The 13,614-nt window shown below is 38.6% G+C and overlaps 1 protein-coding gene across 1 annotated transcript; it reads left to right on the top strand.

Moving 5' to 3' along the window:
- Positions 1 to 11,891, top strand: LOC101738380 (trypsin CFT-1). Its single transcript, XM_021346228.3, has 8 exons — positions 1 to 159; positions 3,487 to 3,617; positions 4,487 to 4,572; positions 5,718 to 5,782; positions 6,993 to 7,192; positions 8,429 to 8,588; positions 9,955 to 10,106; positions 11,756 to 11,891. Exons 1-8 carry the CDS (start codon positions 72 to 74, stop codon positions 11,849 to 11,851), a joined length of 978 nt encoding a protein of 325 aa, XP_021201903.2. The 5' UTR covers positions 1 to 71; the 3' UTR covers positions 11,852 to 11,891.
- The last annotated feature ends 1,723 nt before the right edge of the window (positions 11,892 to 13,614 follow it).

The following is a 13,614-nucleotide window of genomic DNA, read 5'->3' as shown; positions in this document are numbered from 1 at the left end:
GTATTCTCACGAAGACATACAAAGGTGATTCAATTGAACATGATAAATGGTTTTATCGTGCATCGATAAAAATGATACCAACATCTAGGGCGCAGTGTTTTTATAACTTCACAAACACAATGTTGTGTGCGGTGGTCATTTTGTCGTTAATTCTGTGCTGTAAGTCTTGCTTTTATTCTTTTGTCAAAAAGATATGATTGTGCTGGTTTGATGTTTTCGAGGAGACAATTGGTTTCCTTTCCCCGAAGCTGAAATAGACTTTCAAGCCTATTAGCATAGGCAGGAAAATAAAAAAAACAATGTGCATTTGAATTCTATATAAAAAAAAACGAAAAATCTCATTCACATAATGTCTTAATAGAACATGTAACATACAAGATGGAAGAGGTGGAATGATAATTAACTCATGTGGAATGTTCAGGTAGATACAGGCAGTCCTTTTAGGATTAACGTAAATGACATTGTGAGTCATCAAATATAGTGTAACAATGCGGTCTGCATAATGATATGCTAAGTTAGCACTTGTTAAGTCTCTTTCCGATGACACATTCTAATTCAGAATTTCAAAGAAAGTATCCGCTCTTTCTGAAACATTACTAAATTTGTTTTTCAGTAAATGGCTTTAATATAAAGTGAATTTTAGAATAAATCCTGTTTTATAAATAAAATATTTTTTTAAGAGCGTCATGGCTCCTTGTAGTCGCATTTGACGCTAACAGTATGCTTAGTGCGAGTTTTTTAACGTTCTTTATAGCGTAAAAGTTAGCCCAATTTTGTATGCAGTTGGAACAGCACCCCTAGCGGCAAACGTAGGCAATCGATCCCATTCCATACAAATATGAGCCAACTTTTACGCTATCGAGAACGTTAAAAAACTCGCACTAAGCACACAGAACTATCTACCATATCGTTTAACGGTCGCCGACCACAACACACATTACTCACAGTGATATACGTTCAGTCTCATACCTACAGTATTTCATGACAAGCAATGACAACATCTAGTAAGCCACGAGTTTCGCTTTCTAGTTCGTAAATTTAATACTACTAGAGGTCCCGCAGTAGTCGAAATTCGACTATAATTAATTGGAATTGTAAGTTTGTACACTATTATGATTGTATTTTATACTTCTATAATCACAAATTTCGCCAAGACTACAGTATAAAAAATATTAACAAATACAAACAATATTTAATCCATACTCAATTTGACCACAGACGTCAAGAACAAAAGTTTGACAATAAATAGTATGCATGCGTGTGTGCGTCAAATACGTGGTATGTAGTGTGTGTAATGTTTTCTTTATTGATTTAATGTATCTTTTATGGAATATTTAAAAAAAATATTTGCATTGTGCACTTCTTCTCTATATTCTCTATAAGTGTGGAAATTTTCGTACTCCTCCGCCCGCGCAATTTTCGTAAAAAGGGATACAAAGTTTTTGCTTCACGTATTAATATATAGATCTCTCAGGATATATGTCAGATGCGAAATACGAGACCAAAGGAAAATCATCCTTAAACTTTCGAAGAATCAACACAATATAAGATACACGATTTTATTAAATACAAGATATCGCAAAACTAATATAGAAATATAACGAGGACAGTTTTTATTTTATTTTATTTTTTATTGCTTAGATGTGTGGACGAGCTCACAGCCCACCTGGTGTTAAGTGGTTACTGGAGCCCATAGACATCTACAGCGTAAATGCGCTACCCACCTTGAGATATAAGTTGTAAGGTCTCAGTATAGTTACAACGGCTGCCCCACCCTTCGAACCGAAACGCATTACTGCTTCACGGCAGAAATAGGCAGGGCGGTGGTACCTACTCGCGCCGACTCACAACAGGTCCTACCACCAGTAATTATGCAAATTATAATTTTGCGGGTTTCACTTTTATTACACGATGTTATTCCTTCACCGTGGAAGTCAATCGTGAACAATAGTTAAGTATGTATTTCATTAGAAAAATTGGTACCCGCCTGCGGGATTCGAACACCGGTGCATCGCTTCAACACGAATGCACCGGACGTCTTATCTTTTAGGCCACGACGGCTTCTTATGTATCAGTATTTTATGTATCTTATGTATCTTATGTATCTCAGTATGTTAAGCTTAGACGTCGAAATCGGAGTAGTGTTTTTAATCCGTCTATTTTAAGTCAAAGTGTTTGTACTGTGACTTATCTATCTACAGATTAGTAAAATAATTTGGAAAAGGTAACATTTTATAAAATAGGAGAGCGAGAGATAAACTATTCGTCCCGCTAAACCACTAAATGTAATTTAGACAATTCTTCCGACGCAGCCCGGAAACTTCATTAAGCTGGCATTTTAAGTCGTCGTGGCCTAAAGGATAAGACGTCCGGTGCATTCGTGTTGAGCGATGCACCGGTGTTCGAATCTCAGGCGGGTACCAATTTTTCTAATGAAATATGTACTCAACAATGTTCACGATTGACTTCCACGGTGAAGGAATAACATCGTGTAATAAAAATCAAACCCGCAAAATTTTAATTTGCATAATTACTGGTGGTAGGACCTCTTGAGAATCCGCGCGGGTAGGTACCACCACCCTGCTTATTTCTGCCATGAAGCACTAATGCGTTTCGGTTTGAAGGGTGGGGCAGCCGTTGTAACTATACCTGAGACTAGAACTTATGTCTCAAGGTGGGTGGCGCATTTACGTTGTAGATGTCTATGGGCTCCAGTAACCACTTAACACCGGGTGGGCTGTGAGCTCGTCCACCCATCTAAGCAATAAATAAAAAAAACAACTTAAAAATGAGCACTCGAGCTAAAAACGCAAGAGTTAGAACGTAAACCGTGCGATTAGTAGATTAGATAAGATTATCGCACGGTTCGTCAGCAAAGTAAGATTCATACACGAGTGTTTATTCAGGATAATCTACAAGCAATTACTTATTTATGCTTACTTTTATTTTTCCGATTTTTTCACACGACAAAGATAAATACAGATAATAATATACATATCAGTAACACGATATTACCGATTCCTTGAATATAGCTAGACTAATAAATTTAATTAATAATGCCCTATTCGTTTTTTTTTCTATACAGCCGTATCTTTATATGTTTAAGTTAAATAAAGTGTGTAACCCTTTGGTTAGTTGACGTGCATTTACATGTCTATTTAACGTAATTTTCACGAACTCTAACACGTTCAATCAACTAGTAAAAATATAAATAATAATATTATACAAAAAAACAGCTACATATTTATATGACTAATAATAACCGTCATCACATAGACTATACATTAGACACTGTATAGCCATGATACTAAGACTATACATAAATAATAAAAATATTACGTTACGGACGTTTTTTTCCCGGTTAGCGTACCCCTCCGCATCGTCCGATAAGGAACTTCGTTCCAAAAAATATCGATATATTTCGACTCGCTTATACAGCGTGTTTTTAAACTGTTTTAAGTTAACATACTTTTGTTTACTCAATAGCACAAGCAAGAGATCTGAGTCTCGAATTTGAAACGATAGCAGCCGTCCCGCTTCCGCTGAGCTCCGGATCTGATACTCGCATTATTGGGGGCTCGCCTACCACAATCGAAAGATATCCCTACACAGTTCAGGTAAGTAAGTAAATGGTGATTAGCAATCAAGTCTCGTTGACCCGGATACGAGGACCATTTGACGGTCTAAGGCATAAACTAAATTCAGTTACCCACCTTGAGACAGAGTTAGAAGTGAGAGAGCGAGACAATTGGACACCAAATCACAAAATTAAAAAATATAGTCAACAAGTAGATATATTTTTAAAGTAAGAGGTTTTATCGCTAAAAGCGATCTCTTCCAGACAACCATTAAATTTACAAAAAATCTAGAAAAGATAAAGGTACAACAGGCATGTTGCGATGTACTATTAATTATTAAAGAAACTACAAGGGTCAATTATTAAGATTCCGTACACAGAACCCTTTAACGCCAATGAAATGCTTTCTGGTCGAAATAGGCTTACGACACCCTAGTGGTAATACCCTACCACCAGGGACGTCTTAAACTAGGATGGGGCCCTTGGGCACACAAGAATTTGAGGCCCTTTTGGAAAGTAAAAAAAGCGAATTATAATAACATTTTTTACAGAGTATGACCATTTATTATAAGTAATCAAATACAGTATTATATAATATGTCATTAATGATATTAGAATGCTGCTGATTTTTTGGTTACGATTTCGATAACGGTTTCTTTCGGGATTTCTGTTGAGCAAAATCTTCTATTATAGGCATAGTATATGATTACTGATTTGTGAAAAAAGTGTAATGTGCCCGAAAAAATGCTTTGAGAATAAACGTGTGAGAGAAATTGTCGGTCTTTCGGGGCCCCCTGAAAATGGGGGCTCTGGGCACGGGCCCCGTGTGCCCTTATGGTAAAGATGGTATTGCCTACCACGAGTGCTAGATAAAATTTACTAATTGATATATGCAATTTCATTATTCAGGTTTTATACAACGGTCAATTGTCGTGCGGAGGCTCGCTGATCACCAAGAGGCACGTGCTGAGCGCGGGACACTGCTTTATAGACACGTTAGTGCTACATTTGTATACATATCAAGGGTATTTTTGTATAAGCGACATTTTTGCAACTTTACAGGAGAGCGTTTAAAATTTGAAAAAAATACTATAACAAAAATACATCTTCAGCTTTACGAATAGAGTAAACTTCATTGAATTTAAATTAAAAATATCAAACTGTTGATGGTGTTTTTTTTTATTGCTTAGATGTGTGGACGAGCTCACAGCCCACCTGGTGTTAAGTGGTTACTGGAGCCCATAGACATCTACAACGTATAATGCGCCACACACCTTGAGATATAGTTCTAAGGTCTCAGTTTAGTCACAACGGCTGCCTAACCCTTCAAACCGAAACGCATCACTGCTTCTCGGCAGAAATAGGCGGGGCGGTGGTACCTACCCGTGCGGACTCACAAGAGGTCCTACCACCAGTATAAAAACCAAATACCAACGAATACCAAATAAAACGCACCATTATTTACAAAGAGAAATGTCGCTTATTAAGCGAAATGTTGCTTAAACCAAATGGCGTTTCACCCCCCATATATAGTAATGTAGAAAATGGAGTTCACTTTTACATAATCCAATAATACTGTGTAAAATAATAATTTAAAAAGCCTTTATTTTCCTTTTTAAATTATTATTTTACACAGTATTATTCAATTATGTAAAACTGAACTCCTCTTTTTTCTCAATGACCGACAGTTTAGTAAATCTACCTGAGATTTTTTTTTTTATTAAAAATTTCCAAAGGTTTTCCTAATAAAGGTTTTTCATTCCATACAAATGAGACGCAGCCTGGTATTGTGGCTGTATTGTAAAATGAATGATGCTAAGGTTAAATTATTTTGCACGTAAAAAAATCATGTTTTTTTTTATTGCTTAGATAGCTGGACGAGCTCACAGCCCACCTGGTGTTAAGTGGTTACTGGAGCCCATAGACATCTACAACGTAAATGCGCCACCCACCTCGAGATATAAGTTCTAAGGTCTCAGTATAGTTACAACGGCTACCCCACCCTTCAAACCGAAACGCATTACTGCTTCACGGCAGAAATAGGCGGGGTGGTGGTACCTACCCGTGCGGACTCACAAGAGGTCCCACCACCAGTGAACTCACATTTATACTCATTATAAGTTTAACATTTTTTTGTCAGTAACGGCAACGTGGCTAGTCCCACATTGTTCAGCATTCGCTCCGGAAGCAGTGTTCTATACTCTGGTAAGTTGTATTTAAAATAACGTTAATATCTTTTAAAATTCTGTCAAGGTGTATAATAATAAAATTATAGTGGCGTGTAGCGGTGGTAGATTCTGCGAAGCACGGCTCGTGCTAGGGTTCGTGTTAGCAACGACGTCAGGTTTGAACCCCGTGAGCTCACCTACAAGCTCGGCGAATCTAGAATAACCCCTCGAGGCTACAAGAATAGGTAGAAAAAAAGTGTGTAATGATATAAATTATTATCCTGAATTCCGAGAACTCTGTTTAAAATATCATTTGCGCATCATAAAATTAATAAAACAAGTTTATCATTGATAAATTTTATTTTAGCTCATTGAACGCCGACCCTGCGATAATGATAATGAGGGATTCTTTTGCTTGGCACTCTGCCTTCTGTTGCCATGATTACACCGATATTATTTTTATTTATTACGAAAATGTACAGATGTACGAATATTTAATATTATAACGAGCACATCCCTATTTGTTCTCCTCGTGGGTCTTGGAGGGGCAGGCATGCGGGCGGAGCGGCAGGGACGCCGCCGGTCGACCACGAAGGTTCGAGAAAGGCGTCGGTCCTACAGTAGAGATACCACCGTCGACATCGACATCATTAAAACACGTTAAACTGGGATAGTTTTAATTCGTTATAAATGCGCCCCACGTTGGGTCGGCCGGCGGTGTCTCTGCCGCTCCCCACATGCACGCCCCTCCAAAACCACGAGGAGAACAAAAAGAGATGTGCGCGTTGTAATATATACAAAATTATAAATATTTATTTAACGTACTTTTTTTTCCTACCTAAGCTGATAGGCTTGAGAGGCTATTTCAGCGTAACCTTAACTAGGTGAGCTCACAGGGCTCAAACCGGAGTGATCCTAACACTGACCCCAGCAAGAGCAATGCTTCGCAGAATCTACCACCGGATCGGAAACGCGACCCCCTGAGAAGATCCGGTGAGAAACTCAGTGGGCTGTGTCTATGGGTTAATTCGCTCGTGGAGCCCTTCGTCGCAAGCGACGGGTTCGACGAGGACGGTGACCGGTGCTTGTGGTATCTAAAAGCACTGTGCTAACGTACTACTCATTGACTGTAAACAAGCCAATCATTCCGGCGCCCAGGTTTTAAGCGATCGATGCGGTGTCGGCGCGTTCTTTAAGCGTCTCAGATGCCACCGGAGTTTAATGTGTTAACTCTTCGTTTCCACCAGGGGGAAGTATTCACTCCGTGTCTATGATCATCGTCCACGAGCGGTACAACGTCCCGATCAGAGACAACGATATCGCTGTACTGGTATTGTCTTCTCCTGTGACCCTGAGCGCGAGCGTGGCGCAAGCTTGTATACCGGTGCAGTGGGCGGAAGTACCTGATAATTCCTCGGTTATTCACGTGGGTTGGGGCAGGACTAATGTAAGTTTTTTTTTTTTTTAATTGAGAGCAAAGAAATCGAATTTCAATGCCGTCCATTCGCCGTCCTGAATTCATTTATGTTTAACTTTAACATTGTCTATTTCTATTATAACTTATCATGGTTTGTAGATATAAAAAGCTTTTAGAATCATAATAGTCTTCAGTAGTAATATAAACGTGGGGAGACTCGCATATTTATGAATTTTGGTTTCCCGTGCGTCTCTATCATCATTCTCCTGCCCTTTTCCCAGTCACCTGGGGTCGGCGCAACATGTTTTCTCCTTCTATACTCCTCTATCATATACTATTCGCTCACTCCCCTCTTACACATTTTTTTTATTTTTTATTACTTAGATGGGTGGACGAGCTCACAGCCCACCTGATGTTAAGTGGTTACTGGAGCCCATAGACATCTACAACGTAGACGCGCCACCCACCTTGAGATACAAGTTCTAAAGTCTCAGTATAGTTACAACGGCTGCCCCACATTTCAAACCGAAACGCATTACTGCTTCACGGCAGAAATAAGCAGGGCGGTGGTACCTATTCGCGCGGACTCACAAGTGGTCCTACCACCAGTAATTACGCAAATTATAATTTTGCGGGTTTGATTTTTATTACACGATGTTATTCCTTCACCGTGGAAGTGAATCGTGAACATTTGTTGAGTACATATTTCATTAGAAAAATTGGTACCCGCCTGCGGGATTCGAACACCGGTGCATCGCTTCAACACGAATGCACCGGACGTCTTATCCTTTTACATATCATCTTTCGCGCAATCCATTCATTTCTCCTTAGGTCTACCTCTTACTCTATATCCTTCTACATTCATAGTTAACACTCTCTTACCAACCTCATTTTCATTTCGTCTCATCACATGTCCATACCATCCCAAGCGCGCACTTCTCAGCTTCTCTGTTACAGGTGCCACTTTCAGACTTCCTCTAATATATTCATTCCGTATTCTGCCCATTCTCGTTGCTTTTTTTATTATTAATTATTAGTTGAGTATGGATGAATGAATGGTAAATTATATAATATTATAATATCTTGCACTGCACTAAAGTTCGCATGTCAAATAATGACACACACGCATAGGTACACGCTGCTTTTAACTTATTTTATAACTCATTTTCACTATGCTTGGCGAATAAATGATTTCTTTCTTTCTTTGTCTTTCTTCCACACATCCATCGCAACATTCTCGTCTCTATATAGACACGATTTGTCCAGGTGAACGTAGCTCAAGCTTCTTCAGTCCTCAACGAGGTTGAGGTCCGGATAGTCAACAGGGATGTCTGCCGGACTCGGTACGAGTTTCTGGAGAGCGTGACCGGGGATCCCTTCCCAGTCACCGTAAACATGATCTGCGCGGGACTGCTCGATATCGGAGGTAATATTTCCTTTAAAATACGTTACTCCTCCTCCCTTCCTCATTACTGAAGGGTCGTGACTCCCTGGCTCCGTCATCTCTCATGTACAATTTCCCTCCATCTGCTACGATCCTTGGCTCCGTGGAGTGCATCTTGGAACCTGATGTTTAGATAAGATCGAATTTGGTCATACCCCACCCGTTTCCCCGTCGCCATCAGCTCTACGAGATAGTTACCTTCAATAACGTCTATGTACTATGTGTGTACTATGTTATATGGGTATTATATATGTACTAAGACTATTTAAATACTGTTACTTCTCTATAAATTATTTCCAATTTGTATGTACGCAATTTTTTTCAATGCTTAGATGGGTGGACGAGCTCACAGCCCATCTGGTGTTAAGTGGTTACCGGACCCATAGACATCTACAACGTAAATGCGCCACCCACCTTGAGATATAAGTTATAATAGGCATAAAAGGCAACAAACAAACAATCTAGCACCAGAATAGGAATCTTACAAATTGAGAACATATCATACCAGATTACAAACGACTACTCACAAATTGAAACGTTCTACCCATCTCTCAACTTTCTCTACGCCAATGTACGCAGCATTGTTAAGCCGGGAAAGTTTGATGAGCTCAAGTGCGTCCTGAAGTCTATCGATAAGGGTGTACACATTGTTCTCACAAGTTAAAAAATACCTTACAATAAACCTAAGAAAACTATTGTAAACATACTACATAATATTATTTGTTAATCTTAATTCTACATACTTACACAAAACTCAATCATGCAATACACATAAAATCATACAATGTATCAAAACAAATAATAAACAAATAATAATTAAACCATGAAATGAAAAAACAACGAAACTAACAACCTGCAAACATTTTACCAATGCCACATCCATGCGAACTAGCTCCTTGTGGCGTCAATATCTACCCGCCACCGAGCGGCCGGCGGCTGGTCGAGGCGATCGTTGTACTTACCTTGCTTCTGTGGTAATCTACCCTCTTTATACATTTTAAGAAAATAATAATCTTTATAGTTTTTGTTAAATATATTGTCATAGCACCGCATGTTGTTACCATAAATTATTGTCATGTACTGCACGATCTAAATTAATTATAACTATTTTATTGTTCTCATTTAAGTGAATTTATGTAATTCTTTTGAGAATAAAAAATATCTTTAACCCGATAATTCACCATTTACCCTTCAATCCGAAACACATTACTGCTTCACGGCAGAAAAAGACAGGGCGATGGTATCTACCCGTGTCTACTCACAAGAAGCCCTACCACCAGTAACATATATAGATAATTGAACTCAATTGAGCAGAGGTTCGTTTTGTAACAGTTTTCCTATGTTACAGGCAAGGACGCTTGTCAAGGTGACAGCGGCGGTCCCCTGATATACAACAACATCGTGGTGGGGCTGACCTCGTGGGGCTACGGGTGTGCGGAGCCCATGTTCCCGGGCGTCAGCGCCAGAGTCTCAAGCTACACTAACTGGATTAACAACACGGTGAGCGCTTTGTAATTTCGCTCGCTTGAGAATTCTTTTATCGGCTATTAGATTATTGATATATCGCACCTTTACGATTGAAGGGGCTTAATTCAAAATTCTTGATTTTTTTTTGTAAACTCAAAAAATCACGTCATAATAAATGGACGTTTATACGCTTTTCGCTGACTGCTGCGTCGAAGTGCGTGAGTTCGATTCCCGCATCGGGCAAACATTCGTGTGATGAACAGTGTGCTTAGTGCGAGTTTTTTAACGTTGTCGATAGCGTAAAAGTTAACTCAAATATGTATATGGAGTTGGAGCGTTTGCTTGCGTTTACCGGTAGGGGCGCTGTTGCAACTGCATACAAATTTGAGTTAACTTTTACGCTATCGAGAACGTTAAAAAACTCGCACTAAGCACACAGGTTTGTTTTGCTGTTTGACTGAGTATTTATTATCTATATGTACATATTGAAATGTATATAAATATGCATGACAGTCTGCGGTACATGCAAAAAAGGGAATCCTAATTTGGGACCATGCGTAATTAGTACCTAATTATTATTATTATAGAGAGAGAGAGAGAGAGTATTCTTTATTGTACACCAAAAAACAAATAAACAGTGCGATACATGAATAACAAAAAAGTACAATTGGCGGTCTTATCGCTAAGAGCGATCTCTTCCAGACAACCATCAGGTGGACAAGAATCACTTGGAAACGAACTACGCGCGGTGTACCATTCCAGTGAAATACATATACATATATGTACACATACATACATACACACATACATATCTCCGTAAATATACATACAATTAATACAAAGTATTATAATATAATAATAATTATTAAAAATAAAAAAAATACGCCAATAAATCACATACGAAGATCTTGTTACATGAATATATAGGAATAGGAAATAGCCGTATTATGCAGGAAGAGCCTTAGCTAATTACCTTTAAAAAGATAAGGAATATTCATATTACTATTGTCCCAATTTATCTCCATAGATAAATTACCATTATCATGTCTGAAATCAACCTCACCACAAACTATGTTTCAAGGTTCACAAAATCGATTATAAAAAGATGTTATATCCGATAATATCTTACAATCGATTTACATATTATTTCCTAATCGATCCGACTTATCTCTTATCGTCTCGTATCGTTTCGAAGTCAATAACAAAATAAACAATCGATTTCGATAGCGGATCTGTTGTGGTGCCGACATAACGATCTGATATACAGTTGAGAAGTCGGTTATCCGGTCACGTCTTGGAATGCGTGATGCAGCTTTTTAGGTTACCTCGATTATATTATTGGGTCATAGATTATTTGGAGGTATATCTAAAAAAATTTTATTTATTGCTTAGATGCGTGGACGAGCTCACAGCCCACCTGGTGTTAAGTGGTTACTGGAGCCCATAGACATCTACAACGTAAATGCGCCACCCACCTTGAGATATAAGTTCTAAGGTCTCAGTATAGTTACAACGGCTACCCCACCCTTCGAACCGAAACGCATTACTGCTTCACGGCGGAAATAGGCGGGGTGGCGGTACCTACCCGCACGGACTCACAACAGGTCCTACCACCAGTAATTACGCAAATTATAATTTTGCGGGTTTAATTTATATTACACGATGTTGTTGTTTGTTGTCAGGTGACGCGGTATAGCGGCGGGGCTGCGCTGGCGGGCGGGGGCTCCGCGACGCTCCTGGCGGCGATATTGTCTTTAATTGTGACCACCTATCATTAGTTTTAAAGTTAACGAGATTTTAATATATTGTTGATTTTTACTCGTTGTTGGCTTTTATTAGAATAGAGAAGGTTTTATATGTTAATTTCGGAATGAAAACTCAATTGAAACTAGTTACGGTTTAGTGCCTACAGACATCCTTGAAACAAGAGTTCGAAGTCTCAAGTGTGTTTGTAGCGGGCAACTATCATAGAACCATAAACCTACATAGAACACGATATATTTGACAGATGCCTGAATCCATAGACCTATATAGTAGGGACACGACATATTGTTCTATACGTACAATTGCTTATATAAATAGCACCCATTTTGAAAGCACACACATAAACATATATCTATCTCGTTCTTACTCAGCACTGTAACTCGCAGGAAAACAATATATGTAACAGTATTTCAGTGCGTACATAAAATGAAACATGAATATACGTAAATGTCTAATGAGTCCGAAAATCCGCTAAACATGGCGCACCAAATGTCATTGTCACGTCAGTTCAGCCGTCTGTTTTGGGTTGTACATTATTTATTGACTTTGATATCGATTTAATATGATTGCTTATATAAAATTTCTTATTCTATCATACTACCCCGCTTAAAACATACAAAAATAATAATTAAAACATATTTCACTATCATGACAATAATCATAAATACCTCTTAATAAAATGTGTCATCAAAACATATTTAAACATTCTGAGGTGCGTGGTCAGTGTAGCAACTTTTAAAAATCGTCATAACGCTTACTTGGCAAATTTGAAGGACAAACTTGTCTTAGATTTCACTTGTCTAAATCACATCATATTTTCACATAAAAATGTACCTATTTACTTCCTATTAAAGTATAAATTCTAAAAATAATTAATACTCAACAATATTTTAAATAAAATGAGCCAACAACGTTTATCGATAAAACCTAATAACATTAAAATCTTCTGGGCAGCACTAAAACCGCCATGCTTAGCGGCCAGATGACGTCACAGTGGCACGCATTTTTTGTTGACGTTTCATTTCCATAGGTTTCCTACTTCATTGCATAGAACACAATATATTTGACAGATGCCTGAATCTCGCTAACGACATTTTCAACATAAGTTTACATACATATATACGAGTTCGACCTATCGAGTTTACCTCGAAGAGCTCACGAAGGGCTCGGCGAGTAAATTACCCACAGACACAGCCCACTGAGTTTCTCGCCGGATCTTCTCAGTGGGTCGCGTTTCCGATCCGGTGGTAGATTCTGCGAAGCACTGCTCTTGCTAGGGTTCGTGTTAACAACGTCGTCAGGTTTGAGCCCCGTGAGCTCACCTACTAGTTAAGGTTGGGCTGAAATGGTCTCTCATCAAGACATCAGCTTAGGTGGGGAAAAAAATCTAGCATTCAATTTCGCAGCAGAAATAGACGAGATAGCACTAACCACTCCTGCTCGCTCACAAACACTACCCCCCGCCACCAATAAAATCCAGGATAATTTTTGTTCTCAAAATATCCTTAATCCTTATAATGAACCTTCTTAGATACGTTTTTTGTTCCACCTCCAGTACATTCAAAATAAAACTCTGGTTTTCCCTATCTGACAATAGATGGCATTGTTCTTCTCGAGCGTTCTAGTTGCTACTAGATATTCGAGTATTCGGCGATAGATGGCGTTACTCTTACCAGCGTAACACTCTTTACACAAAATAAAAAAATGTATTTTTTTTATTCGCACTACCGATCCGCATATACAATTCGGACTCATTAAAATAAAATAAAACAAAACG

Source organism: Bombyx mori, chromosome 27 (assembly GCF_030269925.1).
Source record: "Bombyx mori chromosome 27, ASM3026992v2".
Classification (NCBI taxonomy): domain Eukaryota; kingdom Metazoa; phylum Arthropoda; class Insecta; order Lepidoptera; family Bombycidae; genus Bombyx; species Bombyx mori.
Note: the sequence above shows the minus strand (reverse complement) of the source record. Positions and strands in the feature narration are given on the sequence as shown.